This window comes from Lucilia sericata, unplaced genomic scaffold (assembly GCF_015586225.1).
Source record: "Lucilia sericata isolate MDLA Ls3-8-SP2 unplaced genomic scaffold, ASM1558622v1 Contig000273F_arrow, whole genome shotgun sequence".
Classification (NCBI taxonomy): Eukaryota; Metazoa; Arthropoda; class Insecta; order Diptera; family Calliphoridae; genus Lucilia; species Lucilia sericata.
The window spans coordinates 188,053-213,990 of NW_023994298.1; the positions used below are offsets into that span (position 1 = coordinate 188,053).

Genomic DNA, 25,938 nt, shown 5'->3' on the forward strand with positions numbered 1-25,938 from the left:
GATCAATATTTCTGAGGGATGTTATATCTAGAATAATATATTTTCCTATAGGAGAAAATTTTCGCCCTAAACCTGTTTGTCCAGTGATCAAACTAACTTCAGATTTGTTACCATTGAGAAGACTTGACGTTCATCTTTCGTTATGGTTGCTCTTATTGGACTCTCTCGCCCATGTTTTTAATTCAGACCTCGTTGTATCGAACTATTTTGCATTTCCCAGGTTAACACCTCAAGTTCTCTTGTCTTTATTCCTGAATGGCTTGATATCTATATAATGCAGAGTTTACCACTGAAAGAGTATTCGTTTATTGCTCTCTTACAGTCCCATATAATCTTAGATTTAAACTTATCAGCTGATATCGCATTAATTGCCTTTTTGCTTGTCGAAAAAGATTCGTAAAAAGTGTAACTTGTTGGCGTCATAATAATAACCAATAATGGATTTGTTCAAATCCATTATTTCCATTATACATATCATGGACTTTTGCCGTGCCATGTTGTGATTAGGTCGACGGTATTATGCTTTAGTTTCTGGGTTCTCCGAGTCAATCTCAATCTCATTCCATTATACATATCATGGACTTCTGCCGTGCCATGTTGTGATTAGGTAGACGGTATTATGTTTTAGTTTCTGGGTTCTCCTAGTCAATCTCGTGTATTTGTTTTAAAGATATTCTATCTATTGTATGTTATCGATATTATATATGCAAATATCGCACGTGCTCGATATCTTACCAAAAATTGTAGAACTGTTCATAGATAGAACATGATAGAACTCTACAAATTTTAATACAATTTGGCTAAAGATAAAAGCTATTTGAGTATATGTACTTCTCAACTGGAGGAGTTATTACAGACCGTCTTTGACCGAAAAAAAAACTTTCGGCTGATACAGCTGTCCCTGGGTTGACTATCTACGGCCGAGCATGAATCGGGTCGTTCCGGAGCAAAGATCCAGTTGTCGTGGTAAAGTATTGATGTGTAAGTTAGACTTGCTCTAATATCGTTTTTATAAAGTGTGTCATAGTGGAAATATGTGCCTATTTCACTCCTAAGGGTCTCCGTAGGTATGTGATGAATATTTATTTAGGGTCACTTAGCCTCCAGTCGACATTCTGTAAGTTGCCTGATGATAAATCCCTGCCAATCGAAACTGGTTGTGTTCACAACAAGGACTAATATTCAGACTCAAGGAAATATGTTAATATTACAAAGTCAAGGCTATGGTAACTGGACTGGTGCTAACTCCCATATAAGGACTCCTTAAGCAAATCACTTTCATGCTCTGGCTTAATAACACCAGTATACCGAAGAAAACAAAAATCTCTCTACCAAATTTTATAAAGATCGGTCCATAATTAATCCTATCAGGGAATCACATTATTGCTTATAAAGTGATTCTTTGAGGGGGTCGACATTAACATGTTTTATAGGAACCAAAATATCTCTACTAAATGTTATGTGGATCGGTTTATAATTGACTCTACCCCCCATATAAGGACACCTTCAGAAAATCACTTTAAAGCTCATAACTGGCTTAAAATACCCGTATAGTTATGAGATTATACAAAACAAGTTTTATAGAAACCAAAGTCTTTCTACTAATTCTATTTTGATCCGTCCATATTTGAATCTCTTTCTCATATAAGGCACTCTCCAGAAAATGACTTTTACGCTTAGCGCTGGCTCAAAATAAATTATTCTTATAGTTATAAAATTTTACGAAAACAAGTTTTATAGGAGTCAATGTATCTATACCAAATTTTATAAGGATCGGTCCATAATTGACCCTACACCCATATAAGGTCTTCTTCATAAAATGACCTTAACGTTCCTAACTGTTTTACAACATTCGGTTTGATAGTTGTTATATAAGAATCGGAATGGCCGAATATAGCGCTCTTACTTCTTTTATATTAAAATAGGACCTTTGTGTGGACCTTTCCATAATTATCATATCAAGAGATTTGGGCTGGCCAGCATTAGCAATTTTGCAAAATTTCTTTGTTATTCCAATTTGGATTAAAAAGAAGTCCGAGACCTAAGTATCTGGTGAATCAGATACAAAGGTCTCGGACATTAGTTTCCGCCGACATTAATTTTCGGCGCAAGTATCTGGCCATATCTATTCCGTCCTTGTTACTTCTTTAAGATGTCGATTATAAAATTTTTTGTGATATAGAACATGTTGGTTCTTTCGAGGCGAATCCGAGGCGTACAGCAGAAATAAATAAACAACTTTTCAAATATCAAATTACCTCCTTTTATATCTTCCATTAGAACTTGTTTTATTTAAATATTTTAAGTAATTATAATCAGAAATCATTTCCGGATTTACGATCAATATTCGTTGTAATTACAGAAATAGCAACTAAATTTGTAAATTAAAAATTTTTATTTTAACTATTTTCTTGGAAATCTATTTAAGAAATAGAATATTTAAAAAAACTAACTGCACGTTTCCTTATACTTTTTTATAATACTCCCAACGATAGTTGTAATAAGCAAAATCTTTACTAAAAATTCAGTTACTTTAAGCGTATTTTGTTTTGCCTAACTAATTTTTTTCCCGCGAATTGAAAATTCGCTTATTGATATCGAATTTATTCTTTTTGTTTAAATTTGATTGTAACAACTGAGAATGTTTTCTCTGTGCAGCATTTCTTAATTTATTACCGTAATATTTATAATCGTAGACTCAGACTTTACTTTGTCATTTTTTATATATACATACATATGTATGTATGAATGTATGTATGTATGTATTGCTTTAAATTAATAATCCGACTTTTTTTCTTTAAGAACATTTTGGCACGTGAAAGAAGATAAAAGAATAGATAAAGTTCAAGTCAATTAACGCGCACAATTTGTGTATTTTGGAATTTTCTTAATTTTTTTTGTAATTATGTACGCTACAATCAGCAATGGCAGATTAGCGAAATGTAAGTATGTGGTGTAAGTATAAATATAATTTTAATTGAAAAAATTTTACAGAAAATTGTTTTCGATATTGAATACTTATTCATATTCCGGTAGTCGGTTGTTTTCAGACATCATTACATCAACGTGCTATTCTTCACAATAGCTTGTTTGGCTTCGTCATACACTTCCCTCGAGTTGGTGAACCGCCCTTATCTTAGTGTTATAGCAATCCTGAGAAAAAGAGTTACTACTAGTATCTCTGGTCTACCGGGACTTTAAAGTAATTTGAGTCATTTGGTTCACGATCTGACCAGAGAACCTAACCTATCTGCTACCATAGAAACCGGTGGACTGCAGTGCAGAGTTTCAAAATTTATCTTGTGCCTGTTTAGATGATCGTGGGTGAACCCAAATGTCGGGAAGAACATTTTGGTTTAAACATTATTGCACTTATATACTTCGGGATAAGTTCGTTCCTGTTGTCGTAAAAACTACTGAGACCCCCTTAGCGGGGGTCTATATGATGAGAATGAGTTGATGTCAAATGAATGAGATTTAAATGCCGTAATTCTGGTTATAAACGATGTAATTATGCTATGGGGCAGTGATGGTTAGATATTAGATACATTAAGTACTTGAATAAAATGCTAGTGCATGGTCCATGGTGGTCGTCATGTACAAAAATGCTTACGGATCTCAAGTAGACGGTGATACGTCCACCTCATATGCAGGGTTCTGACTAGAGACTTCTTTAAGATTTTGTTCTCAATGTTCAGCTAGTCTATGTCTCAGAGTTTAAAAGATAATCCGATATATACTTCGTAGTGTGCTGGTGTTAACCCAATATGATCTATCTTCTGGAGAACTACTTTATATTACTACTACTAATCTCTCTGTGCTCCAGATCGACTTTTTTCATGGTCTATGCTTTTAATCACCTTTACCACTATTCACTCTATTTCATTGATGGTATTATTATCCTTTGAGGGATCAGAGTCAGATCCCCAAATTGTATTTGAATGTATTTCCATGGTCTATGCTTTTAGTCATCTTTACCACTATTCGCTCTACTTCATTGATGACATTATTATCCTCTGAAGGATCGGGGTCGGATCCCCAAACTGTATTTGAAAGCTAGTTACTTAGTTTGAAAGGAGGATGTATATACATCGAATCCGAAGAAATACACCTATGATTCTATTGGGCCTGTTGTGCGCTCCTTAACCAGTGCCTCAGGTGGGAATCGAACTCACCAACTCCGGTCTATCAGACTAGAAATCTAACCACTAACCAACCGGAGGCCAGGTTAGTGAACGCTAAGGTTCATTATCATTCTCTTTCACCTATACATGTTTACCAATGATATGCTTTACATTATTCGCCATTGAGGTCAAGGTACCCACCCCGTTGCAGTCAATTGCTATTGATTCTAGGATGACGACGACCGACATTTGTCGCCATAGATCCCGTTCTAATGTTAAGAAATTCCTAAACAAATTGTCATATAAAATGTTAGACATATTACACACTCCAATGAAATTTTAGAAAACTCAAACCCCAGAGATCAGATTGAACTTTAAAGAAACGTTTCTTCGCGTTACTATAACATCTGAAATATGGACCAAACATGGATTTTTTCAACTATAGAGAACTATAACTGAAGTGATTCTAACACCAGATTCGCAGCTCAAGTCAGTGGATTAAAAATTTGTTGACCTATGTTATTAATAGAAAATCTTCAATAAATTATAATTTTATGGAAAATTTACAATTAGTCGGGCAAAGTGTGGTAAATCCAAATAGTATACAATATAGTCGACCTAAACTAACAAAATTTCAATGTAATATTTTTTTGATTTCTACATAAAGAAGAAGCGTTTTCCAAAATAATATAGTAGATTGTTAAACTTAAGCGACTGATTTAGAGACTTACTTTTAGTATATGGATTTGTCGGCTGAATTCGTATGATTGTATTTGACTCTGTTTTGATAGAGTATCTGTATGTGTTTTTTTGTTGTATTTGTCGTATTTAGTAGATGATAAAGCTTTGTCTAACCACCGACCCAAGTTACGACGACTACTGGCTGCAGTTGCTGAGTGCTGAACTTGACTTTAGGTAACGGTAGCTCAGCGTATCAATGCGAATTTTAGTCACTGACTTTAAGCCAGCGCAGACAGTTGGATTTTTGGATTTATATATTGAATAGATGTGGTTTTATATTTTTCAAATTTCAATTAATTTATTTGTTGACAAATAAAGTACTTGTACAATAATATAAAAAAAAAAACACGAAAAAATTATAATAATAAAAAAAAAAAAGAAAACGAAAATTAATAAACAATGAAATCAAATTTGAATTTAACGTATAATAGAAAAGAATAACAATATTTTATCATAAAAAAAATTGAAATTTTAACTAATTAACAAAAATACCCTTTACAAAACAATTAAAATTATAAAAAATTTAATTAAAGTATTATTAAAATTTAAATAAAAATTAAAAAAAACCTTAATTAACATACAAATAAAATAAATATAATAAAAAATTAACCATAAATAATGTATTAATAGCTACTAATAGCAGCAAACAACAAAAACCAATAATTTGTCGAAAAAAAACTGGAAATTCAACACGAAAAATTTCCACATGTGAAAAAATATTTATTTATGAAAATTAACCAACAATACAAAAACTACAACAAAAATAAACGAAAATTATTTAATAATTATTTGTTGTAAAATAATATTATATTTAAAACCATATTCCCATCTCAACTATAAAACGGCAATTGTAATAACAACAACATTGTTGTTATTTATTGCAAAAAAAAATTAACAACAAACAACAAACACTTATTATTTTCAATTATTTGGGTTTTAATAAAAAAAAAATAAATTTTGAAATAAAATATTAACAAAAAAAAAACTCTATTGTATCCGAGTTTGAGTATTAGAAAAGAATTCATATGAGTGTGTGAACGTGAATGTTTGATTTACTAGCTGCAATACTTAGTTGTTGTTTATATTTGCAATACTTTTTCCTGTCATAAAAACGTTACAACTCAAAATTAAAGGTAATATTTATTAAAAAAAATATACAATAAATAAAAAATTTTCTAAAATTTACGAAAAAAATCTCTTCTAAGAAGTGTGAGTTTGAAAAGTAATTAAAGATTATCAGACTAAACCACAAAATCAAAACATTTTAAAGCTTAAATAAATTAATCTTTTTCTCAGATCGTATGATCCATAATAAGCTAGTCCATAAGCTAGGCCCCCAAAAATGATACTCTTCTAAAAATCAGCTTTACACTCATTGGGTATTATGAGTTTGTGCTGAAGTCACAAAAATATTGTTTCTACAGCCACCTTAAAGTATTACATTCACTTAGAATCATTTTCTGGGTCGATCAAACCATATCCGTCATTCCTTAGTCCGTCCATGAAAACCTTGTAATCAAAGCACAGCATAAAATATGTACTTTTATATATACATATATGTCACCTAAGACTTCTAGTATAATGGAAACATTGGAAGAAATATCATAAAATAGTTCGTCATAGAGATGTGAGCCCACCATTTCATTTGTAACACATCGAAATTTTGGCCATAGACCCACAAAAGTCTGGGTTCTTTACTAAATTCTAAGACTATCAAGCCATGTCCGTCTGTCTGTTGAAAATATGATAGGATTTCAATGGAAAAAGCTATAGGATTGAAAATTTCCTCAAATGTTCCTTATAGATAACTGTTGTTTGTTATTGCTATAGATGGGCAATATCGGTCTATGTTTTCTTATAGCACCCATTCATGTGGCCCTCAGGAAATCAGTTTAAACTGTCACAATTGTTTAAAACTACCAGTATAGCGATAAAAAATCTATATAAACAAGTTTAATATGAACCGAAATCTCTATAGCAAAATTTATGAGGATCAGTCCATAATTGACCCTATTCTAAGACGATCTAGCTATGTCCGTCCGTGTGTCCGTCTGTTGAAAACACGATATGATCTGGATACGGAAAAAGCTAGAATGTTGAAAATTTCCACAAATTTTCCTTATAGATAAGTTTTGTTTCTTATTGATATTGATGGGCAATATCGGTCTATGTTTTCACACCCAGGAAATCATTTTTAACAGTCATAACTGTTTAAAAATATCAGGATAGCGATACAAAATTCTACATAAACAAGTTTAATATAAACCGAAATCTCTATAGCAAATTTTTTGAGGATCAATCCATAATTGACCCCTGTCTGCATATAAAACTTTTCAGAAAATGACTTCAACGCTCCTTACTGTCTTAAATATAGTACGAGTACTAAGCTGAACTTCGACATAAACATGTTTTATATGAACCGAAATCTCTCTAACAAATTTTATGAGGATCGGTGTATAATTGACTCTACCTCCATATAAGGTCCCTTCAGAAAATAACTTTAACGCTCATTACTAACTTGAAAATATGAGTACAGCGTTGAAATTCAAGTTTTATACAAATTTTTTGAAGATCGGTTCCCATAAGGCCTCATTCAGAAATTGATTTTAAATGAGGTTTATGTATACGAGTATAGTGATTAAATTCGACATAATGAAGTTCTATACAAACCAAAATCGATGTACACAATTTTATGAGGATCGGTCCATAATTGACCCTATAACTTATTAATTTCTCTCTCTCAAATCGTTAAGAGCTTGGTTCATAATTAAGCCAAGCCCTCATAAAAAATCTTTTACCAAAAATTAACCCTTGTAATGGCAACACAGTTCTAATTTTAAAGGTAACTTAATGAGCATTGGCACACATGTTACTATTGGGAACAAGGACGAACCCTACGGATTTTGGTTGAAATCGGTTCTAGCCGGTCCTCAGGGAGCTATCGAATATGACATAAGAGCTTATAATTATGTTAAATATGTATGTAGCTAACCGAAATTGCCTGAGCTAATGATTGATTCTTAATCAACCCCCGTTTTTACACGGATGGCTCTAAATTGTGGGACAAAGTGGGGCTCGGGTTCTATATTGAAGACCCAGAAACAGAAATATACCACCGTTTACCAAATTATAACATAAGCTTCCAGGCAGAAGTACGAGCAATAACGGAATGAGTAAATTGGATTAGAATAAATATGGCGCCCACAGCCCTTAATATATTTACCGACAGCCAGAAGGCAATTAGGGCGATATCAGGTGATAGAATTAAATCTAAGACCGCATTGGATTGTTTCTTACAACTTTAACTGGGAACCAGCCAAATCGGAAATAGTCGGCAACGAAAGGGCGAATGTAATAGCTTTAAAAGGATGGGAGCTCGAGACAGTTAACCTGACAAACGCAAAACCATTCGACGCAACAAAAGCTGAACTAAAAAGTCCTCTTGGAGTTATGATACAGTGGGTAGAACCACGAAGATTCTATGGGGTGACCCTGATGAGAGCAAGACGAAAAATTTCATTGAAATGAGCAAGTCTGAAGTTAGTTACGTACCATCAACGTATTCTGAGTGGACACACATATGATTACGGGCGCATCTATGCAAAATTGGCCATTATTGCTGGGTATGTCTTAAATATCGAAGAAAATTTTACTCCGATTTCTTCTTTGTTTACAACATGTTTTTTAATCATAATAAAAACATTTACTGAAAATCCTATTACACAAGTCCGTTTAATAATAAAAATAGAATCGATTTATTGTAAAAACCGATTTTATAACAAAACGAATGAATCAGTTTCAGTAATCGGTTCTTATTATACAACCGCTTTAATATTCAATTGATATAAGTGAATCAGTTGATTAAGTGCAAAAGTGGAATTGTCGCAACTAAAATTATTTTCTTGATTAAAAAAATTCAATTAAATTTTATAAAATAAGTATATAATATTTAGCTTTGGAAAGGAAGTTCTTAAAGAAATTATTGCAATAATGGACACTTTATTCTTATTCAGTAAAAACTTGGCAACTATTTCAGCTGGTCTCACCTATACAACACAATAAAGCATAGGGGCAGTACGGGAACAGCTAGATACTGAAAGAAGAAAATTTCAACAAACAAAGTTTGGACCATTATTAAAATAAGTCCCTATAAAAAGTCCGATGTTTTTCTGGTAGAAGTTAAATAGGCTAAATTGTATACATTTTAATTAGAGTTCTTAACAGATGTAACTAGTTATTACAATATAGGACAATAAACTCGTTTTATTATTACAAAATAATACTCGTGTAATAAATAAATATTAATTGTTTACTCTTTATACACGCTTCAAATTCATATAAAAAGATTAAATATACGAGTAACATGCAATATGTGTGATCCCAAATTATTTGCACGAATACTTATTAATTGTTGATAACTGAAAAACGAGTGTACTTTCCAATAAATATTGATTTTAGTGAAAAAAGTACTGTGTTAATTGGACTGTTATTGGGGTCATATCGCATCTTTGTTTTTCTTTTGGGTGGGACATAGAAAAAATGTAGGAATTTTGGGAATTTTTATCATTAAAATTTAAACAAAACAAGTTAGAGTTGTATATTAGGCTATGCCGAATCTTAAATACCTTATCGTGAGAAAAATAATTAAACTTTTTGTTTGAATAATTGAGGTCGGCAAAACGAAATTCCAAAATAATATAAAAAATCCTGAAATGGACCAAACCAAAAGCCAAACAGTTCTTCAAAATCACTTTGTGGACCAAAAATAATCTAAAAAACAATATTTAAAATATTTTTCTCATGAATTTTTACCAAATTTTTGAGGTCCATTTCGAATGATAGTAGAAAAATTTTTAACCGAAGAGAAGGAACTGACGAACTGTTCAGTACATAAATACGCTTCGATTGAGAGGTATTCCTACATGTGATTCGATCCGAAAAAAAAAATTCGCAGATATTTTGCAATGGACCTTATATGAGTTGGTAGAGTGATTTGTGTATGAACTTTTATAAAATGTTTGAAAATTTCTATTATATTATATCTATTCCGCATATGGAATCAAAAAAGTTCCTTGCAAAAGTATATCAATTTTTTTCGAGCGTTAATAAGTTTCCGCGACAAATGCTTTAAAGTTTTCGATATTTTCTCTAAACTAAATATTAATTTATTAGCATAAAATCGAAATTTTTTTATAAACAACTATCAGAGGCCGAGATTTATCCTTCTTCCAAATTTTGTAACCAAACAATACTAGTTAGTTAGTTAGTTAGTTAGTTAGTTAGTTAGTTAGTTAGTTAGTTAGTTAGTTAGTTAGTTAGTTAGTTAGTTAGTTAGTTAGTTAGTTAGTTAGTTAGTTAGTTCGTTAGTTCGTTCGTTAGTTAGTTCGTTAGTTCGTTAGTTCGTTAGTTAGTTCGTTAGTTCGTTAGTTCGTTCGTTCGTTCGTTCGTTCGTTATTCGTTAGTTCGTTCGTTCGTTCGTTCGTTCGTTTCGTTTCGTTCGTTCGTTCGTTCGTTCGTTCGTTCGTTCGTTCTTGTTCGTTTCGTTCGTTCGTTCGTTCGTTCGTTCGTTCGTTCGTTCTTCGTTCGTTCAGTTCGTTCGTTCGTTTCGTTCGTTCGTTCGTTTTCGTTCGTTCGTTCGTTCGTTTCGTTTCGTTCGTTCGTTCGTTCGTTCGTTCGTTCAGTTCGTTCTTCGTTCGTTCGTTCGTTCGTTCGTTCGTTCGTTCGTTCGTTCGTTGTCGTTCGTTCGTTCGTTCGTTCGTTCGTTCGTTCGTTAGTTCGTTCGTTCGTTTCGTTCGTTTCGTTCGTTCGTTCGTTCGTTGTTCGTTCGTTCGTTCGTTCGTTCGTTCGTTCGTTCGTTCGTTCGTTCGTTCGTTCGTTCGTTCGTTCGTTCGTTCGATTCGTTCGTTCGTTCGTTCGTTCGTTCGTTCGTTCGTTCGTTCGTTTTTCGTTCGTTCGTTCGTTCGTTCGTTCGTTCGTTTTCGTTCTTTCGTTCGTTCGTTCGTTCGTTCGTTCTTCGTTTCGTTCGTTCGTTCGTTCGTTCGTTCGTTCGTTCGTTCGTTCGTTCGTTTTCGTTCTTTCGTTCGTTCGTTCGTTTCGTTCGTTCGTTCTTCGTTCGTTTCGTTCGTTCGTTCGTTCGTTCGTTCGTTCGTTCGTTCGTTCGTTCGTTCGTTCGTTTCGTTCGTTCGTTCGTTCGTTCGTTTCGTTCGTTCGTTCGTTCGTTCGTTCGTTCGTTCGTTCGTTCGTTCTTTCGTTCGTTTTCGTTCGTTCGTTCGTTCGTTCGTTGTTCGTTCGTTCGTTCGTTCGTTCGTTCGTTCGTTCGTTCGTTCGTTCGTTCGTTCGTTCGTTCGTTCGTTCGTTCTTTTCGTTCGTTCGTTCGTTCGTTTCGTTCGTTCGTTCGTTCGTTTGTTCGTTCGTTCGTTCGTTCGTTCGTTCGTTCGTTCGTTGTTCGTTGTTCGTTCTTTCGTTTTTCGTTCGTTCGTTCGTTCGTTCGTTCGTTCGTTCGTTCGTTCGTTTCGTTCGTTCGTTCGTTCGTTTCGTTCGTTCGTCGTTCGTTCGTTCGTTCGTTCTTCGTTCGTTCGTTCGTTCGTTTCGTTAGTTCGTTTTGGCCCCCTCCCTCTCTCCCGCAGGCTTGCCACCTTCTTATGAATATTTGTGGGATGTGATTGAATACTACGATTAGGAAGACATCACATATTAATCCCACTATATTTCCAACAAAGTACCAGTTATACGTTCATTATAAAAACGTTAATTGCTGTTAATTTTTCCACTGCAAAATTGTTAACATAGTTCTGTAACGTCTTCTTAAATGTAATAAATATTTTAAAATAAGGGGAAATCCCATACGAATTTTTCAAATTTGTTAACTGTTTGCAGTCGTTATAGTAATTTATGTAAAAAAAAAATCGTGTGAAATAAATTTTGTTAAATTATCTATAAGATTTCATAAAATCAATAAATAACATGTACTTTCCAAATCTAAACGAATTATATTATTTAAAAATATTCTTATCAGCCAAAAAAGAAACGTCATACTTAATGAAAGTTTTTGTTTGTCATTAACCTTTTTCTAGCACTTAATAATTTATTTTTGTCGTTAATAGGAACGTAATAAAATAATTAAATGTTTAATTGCTGTGATTCCTCAACATCTTATAATGTGTGTAGTATGTGTTTTTTGTTGTTGTTGTTTAATGTGTAATTATTAAATTGTTATCATTGTATTATTGCTAAACAGTTTAAGTTTGCGTGTTTTAATTGCAAATATAGTAAATAAGAATCTTTAGTATGCGCTATTGAATTGTATCTAATTTATTTTATTTACCCATTTATTTAAACTTGTTTTAAATTTTAAATGGATACTTATTTTATTTTTATCTAAATATTTTATTTAATTTAATTACTGTTTAATGACATTTTCTATAATTATTTTCATTTCGTGTAGTTTTATTCTAAATATCAGTCATTTGTTTAATTATTGACGATTTGATAAGAGTATTTTTTCATTATTTTGTTGCGACTGATTAGGGAAGTTGAAAAACAAATAAATACTACTATGGGTTGGAAAAAAATTTAAATAATTTATTACTTAACATTAGTAAATATTTTTTATTTGTAATATTGGAATTGTATGGAAAAAATTTCTATTGTAATTAGTTGATTTTTGTAATCTATGGTTATGGAGTAATTGTATAGAATTTTACTGTAACTCTCTTGCAAATTTGATTCTAGTCCCCATGTCGTGGACCAATATATCGCATTTTCAAGACCTTCAAGCTTATCAATCCATAGCAATGGTGAAAATTAGTTTCATGTTGAACAAATTTTGGATCAAATTTAGGATTCCCTAGAGTATAAGAATGATCAAATGTGGTCAAAAGTATACACATTTACTATTGGGTTTCATGAATTTTTATTTTTTTTTAATATAAAACATATGAAAAAAGAACATTTGTAATCAAGTATTATTTACAAAACTAAATAAACAATTAATTGTTTATTATATATATTTTTATATAAATATCAAATAATAATTTAAAAACTTACTTAACTAAAATTCTTCCGCTTTGTACAATTTATTGAGGTTTTTGTAAATGTTTATATGAATATTTATTATTGCAAAATATTTAATTTTAATTCAATTCCACACTAGTGGAATTTTTTTTTTCAAATTTGCTATCTCTTTCTTATTGAAGAATATCTGTGGAATTTTCCAAAGAATTTTTCAACTTCTATATACTTTTGCTCTACATTTTTCTGAAATAATCTGCAATTCAAAAAAAAAAAAAAAAAAAACTTTCAATTTAACACGTAACTAATTACAATCATAGTAATTTTTTTTACAAAATAATTTATAAAATTATGTGATATTATTTTGATTTTTTTTTGCTGCCATAGAAATTCTTACATTTTGTAATTATTTATAACAAAAATATAACTGCATTTTTGTTTAGGGGCGACACGTAGTTATAAGCAATTAAATGTTTTAATTAATTTGTTATTAATTATATTATATTAATAATTATAGTGCAATTGAAATTGTTGACAACTAAAAACAAAATCATCTAGATCTATTTATAGTGGGTTGCAATTAATGTTGGAAAATTAAAAATAAATTTGAAATTAATATTGTATAAAAAAAAGTTAAACATTTTATCTTTAATTGGCAAAATTGTTTCGGACAATCACAGTAAATACTATAATTCTTAAAATAAATTAAACGAAATTTAAACTTTATAAATTATTCGCTTACATTTATAGCTGTGATATTTAATTACTACATCATTCACGTTATTTGGAAGCGTGATTTCTTATTCTACAGAACTTTTCCTTAATATATAAAAAAAAAATATGTATTTTTTTGAAAATTTGCAACAAAATTATTGTGGGCAACATTAATTAAACAATAAGTTTTTTTCTAGGAAATTCAAAAATGTATGTTTTAATTTAAATTTTTTTAATAAATTTCCCCCCAGTTTATGTATATCTTTGACTAAAAACTTTATGCATTTTACTGTCATTAAATAGCATTTAGAAAACGCTAAAATTAAAAAAATCTAAGCACATACAAATACTTACGCTTGTTAGGGTATTCTATAGTCCGGACTATAGAGTACCCTATAGCGCAGATAATAAACTACTCTATAGTTCAGACCATAGACCATTCTATAGTCCAGACTATAGACTATTCTATAGTCCAGACTATAGACTATTCTATAGTCCAGACTATAGACTATTCTATAGTCCAGACTATAGACTACTTTATAGTCCAGACTATATACTATTCTATAGTCCAAAATATAGAATATCCTATATTATTCTATAGTCCGTACTATACACTTTTCTATAGTCCAGACTAAAGACTATTCAGTAGTAACTCTATAGACTTTTCTATAGTCCCGACTAGAGACTATTCCATTGTACAGACTATAGACAATTCTATAATCCAGAATATAGACTATTCTATAGTCCAGACTATAGACTATTCTATAGTCGAGACTACTCTATAGTCCAGACTATAGACTATTCTCTAGTCAAGGCTATAGACTATTCTATAGCCCAGACTAAAGACTATTTCATAGACCAGATTATAGACTATTCAAAAGTCCAGAATATAGACTATTCTATAGTATAGACTTCTCTATAGTCCAGACTATAGCCTATTCTATAGTTCGGACTGTAGACTATTCTTTATTATAGACTATTCTATAATCCAGACAATAAACTACTCTATAGTCCTGACTATGGACTATTCTATAATCCAGACAATAAACTACTCTATAGCCCAAACTATAGACTATTCTATAGTCCAGACTATAGACTATTCTATAGTCCAGACTATAGACAATTCTATAGTTCAGACTATACTCTATTCTATAGTCCAGACTATAGACTATTCAATAATCCAGACTATGGACTATTCTATAGTCCAGACTATGGACTATTCTATGGTCCAGACTACGGACTATTCTATAGTCCAAACTAAAGACTATTCTATAGTTCAGACTATATACTGTTCTATAGTCCAGACTAGAGACTATTCTATAGTCCACTCTATAGACTTTTCTATAGTCCCGACTATAGACTATTCCATAGTACAGACTATAGACTATTCCATAGTGCAGAATATAGACTTTTCTATAGTCCAGACTGTAGAGTATTTTATAGTCCAGACTATAGACTATTCCATAGTCCAGACTAGAGACCGTTCTATAGTCCAGACTATAGACTATTCTGTAGCCCAGACTAAAGAATATTCCATAGTCTAGACTATAGACTTCTTTATAGTCAAGACTATAGCCTCTTCTATACTTCTGGCTATAGACTTTTCTTTAGTCCTGGCTACAGACTATTCTATAGACCAAACTATAGACTATTCTATAGTCCAGACTATAGACTATTTTATAGTCCAGCCTGTAAACTATTCTATAATTCACACTATTGGCTATTCTATAGTCCAGACTATAGACTATTCTACAGTACAGACTATGGACTATATATATATATATAGCCCAGACTATATACTATTTTATAGTCCAGATTATATACTATTCTATAGTCCACACTATAGACTATTCTATAGTCCAGACTATAGCCTGTTCTATAGTACAGACTATAGACTATTCTATAGTCCAGACTATAAACTATTGCATAGTCCAGACTATAGACTATTCTATAGTCCAGATTATAGACTATTCTATAGTCCAGACTATAAACTATTGTATAGTCCAGACTATAGACTATTCTATAGTCCAGATTATAGACTATTCTGTAGTCCACATTATAGACTATTCTATAGTCCATACTATAGACTATGCTATAGTCCAGCCTATAAACTATTCTATAGTCCAGACTACAGAATATTCTATAGTCCAGACTATAGAATGTTCTGTGGTCCAGACTATAGAATGTTCTGCGGTCCAGACTATAGACTGTTCTGTGGTCCAGACTATAGACTATTCTATAGTCCAGACTATAGACTATTCTACAGTTCAGACTATAGACTATTCTATAGTCCAGACTATAGACTATTCTATAGCACAGACTATTCTATAGTCCAGACTGTGAAATATTCTGTAGTTTTGACTATAGACTATTTTATAGACCAGACTATAGACTATTCTATTTTGCAGACTATAGATTGTTCTATAGTACATACTTTATACTATTTATTTATACTATTATAGTCCCTAAACGAAAAACGCCCTAATCAACATCGTCATCTTTTCAGAAAAAAATCATTATAAATAAAATATCTGTATGGATGTGTATAAACTTCCGTTATAGTTAATTTAGATAAATAATTTTTCATTTAAATGCAAAAAATTAAAAAAAAACATTTAAAAATGTATGTTTGCAGTTTTATAAAGAGATTTGTGTATGAGTACATACATATGTATGTATGTAAGTATTTATTTAGTACTTAATTATTTCTTTTATACATACATTTTTAGTTTATTTTCGTTTAGTTTTTTTTATTGTTCAACTATTTAATTTTTTGCTTAAATGCAGTTCAACTTGATTTGTGCAAAAATTTAAATTGTTTTTTTTGTAGTTTGATGATACAATGTCAAGTTTATGAACAATTATTTTGATTTACAACTACAACAATAATTAAATATACACATACAAGGCGGAAAGACAGACATATTGAATTTATTTTTTTTAAATGTTATTCATGCTCTACAAGTAGTTGTTGTTTTATTTATTCATTTCATACTCGTTTACTGTACGACTACAGCAAATAGCAATAAATAGTCGTAGCATTTTATTATGATGTAAATTAAAAGCATGTGTCTAGGCGCCAACAAAAAAAGAAGATAATAAAAGCAAACCCAAAACAATACATTCTCATACAAAAACCCTCTCAATGTATTCATACATAAAAACATACATACATTCATACATACATGCATACATATGTATGTACGTACATATACTTACCCTAAATTAAATAAATCTTTATTTTAATGGTTTCTGGCATTTTAATTAACGAAAGTGTAAAAATTTAAGCGAAAACTAATTGAAACTACTAAAATTTGATTAATGTTGATGTAATTCATTAAAACGATGAGTAGTTTCGTTGTAATTTAAATAAGATTTTGAGAAAATTTTATAAATTAAGTAGTTTTAAAATTTCAATGAAGCGGATTTGGATTGTTGTTTCTATATTATTGCACTATGGTAGGTGTTCACATAAAACCATTTCGAAATCTTATCAAATAGAGAATATCCCGAGGGCATGTAACCTTGATGACCCTTTTCATCGTGGTGTTATTGCAAGCCCTTGGAAAAGATGTGCTATCAGTACCTCTAGTCTGCCGGGACTATAAACTGGTGATGATGAAATGCATCCTCGGCCTTTCCTTAGCCATGGGGTCGAACCAGAGCACTAGATAATCTGTTACTGATTTCGTCTTGGCTGGTCAGTTGGCTTAAGTTCCTTCGGAATTCACGTAATGGCTTCGGTTTAAACCAGAATTCGCGCGAAGTCTCCCTGTGTATTAATAAACTGTTGGATTTGAGTAGATAATGCAAATATTGGGTATGAGTTGATGTACCACCGGATACTTGTATCTTATGGAAGAGAGGGGGATTCTGAGTTGTTTTTGAGGTGTGACGAATGGATTGAGTTGTTTGGTTAAGCTGAGTGAAGCTGGTAATAATTTAATCTTTAATTATCAGGGATTTAGTTGAGTGTGTTGGAGTTTACTCTAAAACATTATTAACCTATTGCAATAGGTCCGCAATAAGTCCGCAATAAGTCTTGTAAATTAAAATGAATCCGCAGTTCGGACCACCAATAACGTCTCTAGGTGCTGTTACCGAAACAACAGAACCATTTCAGTAGTGTGGTTGTGCTACTTTAGGAGGTTAAGGAATGGACTGGGGTGAGTCTTTAGATGTTGAGAATGCCTTAGGGATGGAACTTTCCTCATATCATCAATAGGCTACGGTTTAAACCAAAATTCGCGCGAAGTCACCCTGTGTATTAATAAAATGTTGTATTTGAGCAGGTAATTCAAATATTGGATATGATGTGCGATGTACCATCGGATACTTGTATCTTATGGATGAGAGGGGGATTCTGAGTTGCTTTTGATGTGTGACGAATGGAGTGATATGTTTGGTTAAGCTGAGTGAAGCTGGTAATACTTTAATCTTTAATTTATCAGGGATTTAGTTGAGTGTTTTGGAATTTACTCTAAAACATTATTAACTTATCACAATAGGTCCGCAATAAGTCTTGTAAATTAGAATGGTTCCTTATATTTGACCACCAATTACGTCTCTAGGTGCTGTTACCGAAACAACAGAACCATCTTAGTAGTGTGGCTGTGCTACTTTAGGAGGTTTATGAATGCACTGGGGTGAGTCTTTAGATGTTGAGAATGCCTTAGGGATGGAGCTTTCCTCATAGCATCAATAGGGTGTTTTCACCTTATGTTAAGTGCGCCCCTTCTATTGGTTCTAAACCAGTGATTGCCTTTTCCTTGTAGGGATATGTTTTGGGCTTGTCTCATAATACCTGTCATTCCGCAACGGGCTACTATAGAGTTTAGATAGCTCGAGTACTTGAGCAAAGTGCTTGTATATGGACCGGTATGAGTTCCTTGTTTTGTTTGTTTGTATAATTGTTATCTAGATAGTAAAGTTGTTATTACATTTTTTAATTAATTTTGTAAATTAATTTAGGTTATGACGGTAATAAATTATCCAATTCAATAATCATTATCTTAATAGTTTTTTATGGGCCAAAATGTGTAAAGAATGCAACAAGTTATTGAAATCAATTTAGAGTATAGAGTCATGCATTCGGACCCAATTCAATTCATAACACTTAACACTTTGACCCTAATAGTTTTCCTTATACGACAATCACTTCAAGACATTCTCAACAATTTTAATTTTAAATATTATTTCCCGATAATTTACGATAACAAATTCCCCCTCATTACCATATGGTTCTCATAATTTGCCTTTGATGTAACTGGGAACAACTAACAATATGTTTCGTAATCATCGAAATTTCTAATAGTAAATGAATATGAATAAATGAAATACTTTTCACACATATTTTGAACACAAAAAAAAAAAACAATTAGAAGATTAAGCTGTTGCTGCTGTTTTTTGTGATATTTTTAATTTACTCCCACTTGTAAATTTATTGTTGCTGTTGTCGTTAAGTTAATTTTAATAGAATTTTTTATTTTCCCAAAAAAAAAACTTATACGGATACTAAAAAAGCACAAAGTGCAAAAACAATGATATTGTTAAAAATTAAATTAAATAAAATTATTTTAATGACGTCACTTTAGCAAACGTCAGGCTTCAATGATTTATCAAAAAAAAAAAAATTAATAAATAAATACCTTATTTTTTAGTCATAAAAATCACAACAAATTATGGGATTTTCAAATATTTTCAATTTGAATTTCTACTATTTAACTACACGTTTTGATTTGTTCATGGGGTTAGTCATGTGAAAATTTTTTTTCAAATATTTTAACTATTTTTTGTTTTCATATTTATATATAAGTCCCATAAGAACTGTTCTAATTTAAGTGAGATTTTTTTTTTTGAACTTTAGATAAAATTATTCAATATTAATATTGTTTAATTATTTCGTGTCTTGACTGTTTTTGTGGGAGCGTTATTAAGTAAAAAACAATGTAGAGAAATGGGAAAAATTCGATAGTTACACCATTTTCAATGCTATATCTATTTTATTCTAGAATCGAATTATGTAATACAGGTTCCATCTGGGGCATGTTATTTTGATGTTGTTATTTAAATGTCGGATTATATAGGTGTACATCTGTTACGCCATTGCTATAAATTGAAGAAGTCATGCGACTCGTCAGCCAACCTGAGAACCTTACAATGCTTGTAGGGAAGTGTCTTGAACTTCCTATTATTCTGGAGAGGTTTCTTCGATGTACAAGTGGTGGTTCTGGTTAAAACCCAAAATTAATACGTATTTCGGTGAGGGATATAGTGTACTCCTGTCCTTGTATTATGCCTCTTTGTATTTCAGTTTATTCTATTCATGCTTCAGGCCATAAAATATGTGACTAGGAGTTTTCATCTAATCAACAGGCTCTTAAAACACTGTGTCAATGTTGAGAAAGACTTTAGATATGGTGTGAAGATTGTGAGACATTTCTGTAATGACCACAGATTATATATACTTGAGCAAAGCTCTGGTACATGGTCCTGTATCGCCTGTGTTTTGCTTGCAAAACGCGAAGGCACAAATGAGACCAAACAGGGAAAATCAAAATTTTATAACAAAATAGTACTTTTTTAGGTTTAAAGTATCAAACTGATTTTCAGCTAGAATATGTAGATTAGACTATAGACCAGACTATAGACCAGACTATAGACTAGACTATAGACTAGATTATAGACTAGACTATAGAGTAGACTAAAGACTAGACTATAGAATAGACTATACTATAGAGTAGACTATAGACTAGAACTATAGAGTAGACTATACACTAGACTATAGACTAGACTATAGACTAGACTATAGACTAGACTATAGACTAACTATAGACTAGACGAGAGACTAGACTTAGACTAGACTATAGACTAGACTATAGACTAGACATAGAACTAGACTATAGACTAGACTATAGACTAGACTATAGACTAGACTATAGACTAGACTATAGACTAGACTATAGACTATACATAGACATATAGACTAGACTATGACAACTATAGACTAGACTATAGACTAGACTATAGACTAGACTATAGACTCGACTATAGACTAGACTATAGACTAGACTATAGACTAGACTATAGACTAGACTATAGACTAGACTATAGACTAGACTATAGACTAGACTATAGACTAGACTATAGACTAGACTAGACTATAGACTAGACTATAGACTAGACTATAGACTAGACTATAGACTAGACTATAGACTAGACTATAGACTAGACTATAGACTAGACTATAGACTAGACTATAGACTAGACTATAGACTAGACTATAGACTAGACTATAGACTAGACTATAGACTAGACTAGACTAGACTAGACTATAGACTAGACTATAGACTAGACTATAGACTAGACTATAGACTAGACTATAGACTAGACTATAGACTAGACTATAGACTAGACCAGGGGTCGGCAAACTACGGCTCGCGAGCCAAAGGCGGCTCTTTGGATGTGGAGCTGTGGCTCTTTAGTTTCATAAACACTTTCTTATTTATAAAAAACCATTTATATATTTTAAAAAATTTCGGAATTGATTAACGAGCAGTGTTTGTTAAAATTAACAAAACAATTCGCAAACGTTTATACAATATACACAACTTTTCATCTTTGTTTAATCGTTCTGTACGTAGGCAAAATAAAGCAAATTCTTTTTGGGCGAGAAAGAACGAAAACAAAACAATTAGTTTTCAGTAATTTCCTTGCTTTTATTTACCCTTGTGCCATTTGGAATTGGTACTGGATCTCTAGAAATGCAGTTGATCAATTTAAAAAGTAAAGCTTTGGTTGTGGAAAATTGTCAAAGTTTAAAAGCCAGTTGATAGAGTTAGGTAAAAAGCCAACTAACAATTGAAAGTTTAGAGTCGTTTGTGAAACTTTAAACAACAAGTTGTGATCCAAAGTTTTTAAAGCCATATAAACCTCTCTCTCCCACTGAATTCCATGTATAAGGTAGTATTGTAAGAAAATGTTTAATTCTTTAAATGTTTAATTGAAAAGTTCACTATAAACGAAAGGGGCATCATGAGCGCTCCTACGAAGATAAGATGTAAATCATGATCATACATTCCGAAATTTTCATGTTTTTCGAATTAAAAGATATTTTTTGGAAATTGAAAGTATCGTAATTAATTAATTAATAATGTGGAGAGTTTGGATACAGTTAAATACTAAAAACTTGAAAACCTCAATATTTAAATATTGCATGTTTTAGAAACGTTTTACAGTGATCTATAAAAGATTTATATATTTTCGACATAACATGTTTGGCTATAAGTAAGGGACCAGAAAGCGTATTATGGACCCATCCTTACAGAATTTGGTACAGATATTTTTGTTTCTATAAATTTGTTTATGACGAATTTCACAACTATGCTGGTATTATTAAGCCTGTTATGAGCGTTAAAGTCATTTTCTGAAGAAGAATTTGCGGGTATGCGGGTATGGTCAACAATGAACTGATCATTAAAAAATTTTGGAGAGAGATTTTTCTTCCTATAATACTTGTTAGAGTCATTTTCCGAAGTAGACCTCATAAAAGGGGATTGGTCAATTATGTTCGGATCGTCTTAAAATTTGGTCGAGAAATTTTGTTCTTATAAAACTTGTTTGTGTCAAATTTCGTCGCTTACTGCTATTATTAGGACACTTAAGAGCGGTAGGGTAATTTTCTAGTGGTGATCTTATATGGTGGAAGGATCAATTATGAGTCGATAGTCACCAAATTTGGTAAAGAGATTTTTGTTCTTGTTTGTGTTGAATTTAGTCATAATACAGCTATTATTAAGACAGTTATGAGCGTTAAAATCAAATTTGGAAGATAGATATTGGTTCTTATAAAAGTTGTTTATTTTGAATTTCGTTGAAATATTGCTACTGTTAAGTCAATTATGATCGTTAGTCATTTTCTGAAAAGGACCTTATATTGGGGTTGGTAAAATATGGTTCGATGTCCGCAATACATCACAATATAATTTTTGTATGCATAAAAAAAACTTTATCTTGATTGCCGCCAAATTAATATATTACTTTATGCTGTATTATCTGCGTCATCAATTTTCGTTATTTTTACATTTCCTGATATGCTTCGAAAAGCCTTTTAAATTATAGCACTGTCGCCCTACTCTAATAAACTTCTATATTTTTATAAAACGAGTCTTTAAAAAATGCATTCGAATGACACATAAAAATTCAAAAAGTATTTGTAGTCAAAAATCTATAAGAAAGATTCCTTGCATAATGTCCTGTAGATAATTAAATCAAAAATTATGTTTTTGAAGTGAATTCAAAAAGTATTTCGTCATATGAAATCCAAAAAGCCCTAAGTTACATTGAACAAATTTTTTAGGAGAAGCAAAAAACCGTTTTTGTTTTGCTTACGGAGATATGAAACATACGCCCTTGAGAATTTGTATTTTTCTTAAACCCAAAAGAGCGTAAGTTACATTAAAAATAGTAAGTTTTAACATTTTCAACTAAATTCAAATCTGGTTTTGTTGGTCAAATAGGCCGAAAAAATCATAAAGCTTCTTTGTTTTTATAAAGATTTTCGGAAATTGGAATTTTTCTTTGAAAAAATTCTAAAACTGTTAAAATAATCTCTATATTACAAGGATTCGCTAAAAGTGCCATTTTTGTTTAAATTAACTTTTAACATTTCACAGTTTCGAAGTTAAAAATTTAAAAGAATTTTAAAATTTTCATGAATTTTAAGGTAATTTTAGAACATAACCTTTTAAAATTTCTTTGATAGGGACGCTGATTTTAATTGTGGGAGTGTAAAATTTAGCAGGAACATATATTTTGATACGGTGCGTTATAATCAATCAAAAAGTCGATTTTGATTTTTTTGTAACTTTGGATTTCATATGACGATTTGTAAAGTTTTAATAAACAAACATTTTGTGGCTCTTTTAAAACACATGTTTTGTAAACTGTAAATTTTGGCTCTTCCAACTCAAAAGTTTGCCGACCCCTGGACTAGACTATAGACTAGACTATAGACTAGACTATAGACTAGACTATAGACTAGACTATAGACTAGACTATAGACTAGACTATAGACTAGACTATAGACTAGACTATAGACTAGACTATAGACTAGACTATAATCTATTAGAATAATTTTCTACTTTTCTAGATACAGACCATGGGTGTCGCTAGTGAACCCTGTAAAACTGTGGCCGTAACAAAATCTAAATTAGATGAAAAACCATCACTAACATGGCGAGAAAAACTGGACAAAATCATAAAAAATATTACTGTAGAGCCGGTGGTGGCGGCATATATTATGCCGAGTGTATTGTCAAATTTGGCAACACAAAATTTAAATTTGGAAAAAGCCTGCCGTGTAAATATGAACTATGGTGATGAGATCTGTGATGCCTTGACGAGAAGAGAGACAACTAATTATACGATGTGAGTAAAACAATCAGATTTAAGACAGTAAGAACAATTGTTAATATTTTTCTTTCTAGGGAAGAAGAAACCATCCAAAAAATGGTTGCCCACATGGTGGCCTGGAAAACTGTGATACAATCTCTATTTCCCTGCTTGCTAATATTGTTTTGGGGTTCGTGGAGTGATAGACATCATCGGAGAAAACCTTGCATTATGATTCCAATAGTGGGAGAATTTTTGGGTACCGTAGGTCTAATGTTGTGCGTATATTTCAAACAAACACCCATGGAAGTGGCTGGTCTAACGGAGGCCATATTTCCTTCGCTAAGTGGTGGTTGGTTTGTCATGCTTATGGGAGTTTTCAGTTATATAGCCGATATAACCACCGAAGAGGAGAGAACACTGAGAGTTGGTATTTTAAATATCTGCTTCTCGGTGGGCGTGCCTATAGGTACGGCTCTTAGTGGGGTTTTGCTGAAGTAAGTATATTTATGAGATAGACAAGATTTAAAGAATCTAAATATGTGTTTTTAAACTTTTTATTCTAGAAAAATTGGATTTTATGGAGTTTTCTCTATTTCGGCCAGTTTGTATGTCTTCTCTTTGGTTTATGGTTTCTTCTTTTTACCCGAACCCCGTCCCCGTTGCATACAACCGGAGACAAAAGAGAAGCCTAAAAGCTTGTTAGCCGACTTTTTCGATAAACAACATATAGTGGAAACATTCCGAGTGGCCTTCAAAAAGGGAGAAAATAAAAGAAGAGCACGTGTTATTTTACTCATGATTGTCGTAATGGTAGTCATAGGACCCATTTATGGTAAAAATTTTAAATCAAATCCCCTCATCAAAATCAGATATAATGTTAATTATTATTTAACAGGTGAAATGAATGTCATGTATTTATTTACTCGCTACCGATTCAATTGGAATGAAGTGGATTTCAGTGTTTTCAATACCTTTGCGGTGGTAACAGGTTTAGTGGGTAAGTTTTTTAATGAATTTGAAAATAAAAATTTGTGTTGATCTTTCGAATTTCCCTCTCGCAGGTGTTATGTTTTGTGTGGGTGTTTTATCGCATAAACTTAAAATCGATGATGCTCTGATTGGTGTTCTATCCAGTACTTCTAAGATTCTATCGGGCTTTGTGTATGCCTTTGCCACGTTACCCTGGCATATGTATGTAGGTGCTATTGTAGAGATCTTCAATGGTACCTCATTTATAGCCATGCGTTCTATGGCCACTAAACTGGTGTCAAAGGATGAATTGGGTAAAGTAAACTCATTGTTTGGAGTGGCGGAAGCTCTTATGCCGGTAGTGTATGCTCCCATGTATAGTACACTATATGCTGCCACTATAAAAGTATTTCCCGGTGCATTTTATATACTGGGAGGCGGTATTACCGTATTGGCTGTGATAATATTCTTGTAAGTTTGGAAAAAGAAAGTTTAAAAGAATTTCTATTAATATATTTTTTCGTTTCTTATACAGCTGGATGTACAATTTCCAACGTCAACTTAATCGTAAACTCAAACTTACCGATCAAGAGTCTGCTAAAGATACCAATGGCAATATCAGCACCATTGATGCCATTGCCTTGGCTTCGGAGGCAAAGGGTCATTTAAATGGTATCGTTACGAATGCCTTGCACGAACATATTTGCGATCATAATTGCCAGACGAATAATTGTGTGCGTGCCAGTAATAATGGTTTGGATAATAAAGCATTTATGCCCGATGTCGTAGATAATGGGGATGTGAAATCTGAACACAATACGCATTTGTAATTTTAGGATTTTTTTTTTTAATTTCTCTATGTGTGAAATCATAGACGTTGAAATTTAAAGTGATAAAAGTATTGTTTTTTTATGTTAAATTTGTTAATATTATGTTAAAGTTAAATGATAAAAATAATAATAAAAATAGTTTTTTAAAATAAAAT

General features: G+C 31.8%; 1 protein-coding gene across 1 annotated transcript; it reads left to right on the forward strand.

Annotated features, from left to right (window-relative positions):
* The first annotated feature begins 5,046 nt into the window (after positions 1 to 5,046).
* LOC119603081 (tetracycline resistance protein, class A) lies at positions 5,047 to 25,938 on the forward strand. Its single transcript, XM_037954960.1, has 7 exons — positions 5,047 to 5,998; positions 23,740 to 24,017; positions 24,077 to 24,478; positions 24,548 to 24,816; positions 24,880 to 24,981; positions 25,046 to 25,424; positions 25,489 to 25,938. The coding sequence occupies exons 2-7, from the start codon at positions 23,749 to 23,751 to the stop codon at positions 25,781 to 25,783; spliced, it is 1,716 nt and encodes a 571-aa protein (XP_037810888.1). The 5' UTR covers positions 5,047 to 5,998; positions 23,740 to 23,748; the 3' UTR covers positions 25,784 to 25,938.

What these genes read in the sequence shown, in the direction of transcription:
- LOC119603081 (XM_037954960.1), top strand. Translation starts at nt 23,749, where the DNA reads ATGGGTGTCGCTAGTGAACCCTGTAAAACTGTGGCCGTAACAAAATCT. An exon ending in CTTAGTGGGGTTTTGCTGAA is followed by an intron (nt 24,479 to 24,547) that starts GTAAGTATATTT and finishes TTTTTATTCTAG; the next exon opens with AAAAATTGGATTTTATGGAG. An exon ending in TTGGCTGTGATAATATTCTT is followed by an intron (nt 25,425 to 25,488) that starts GTAAGTTTGGAA and finishes TTTCTTATACAG; the next exon opens with CTGGATGTACAATTTCCAAC.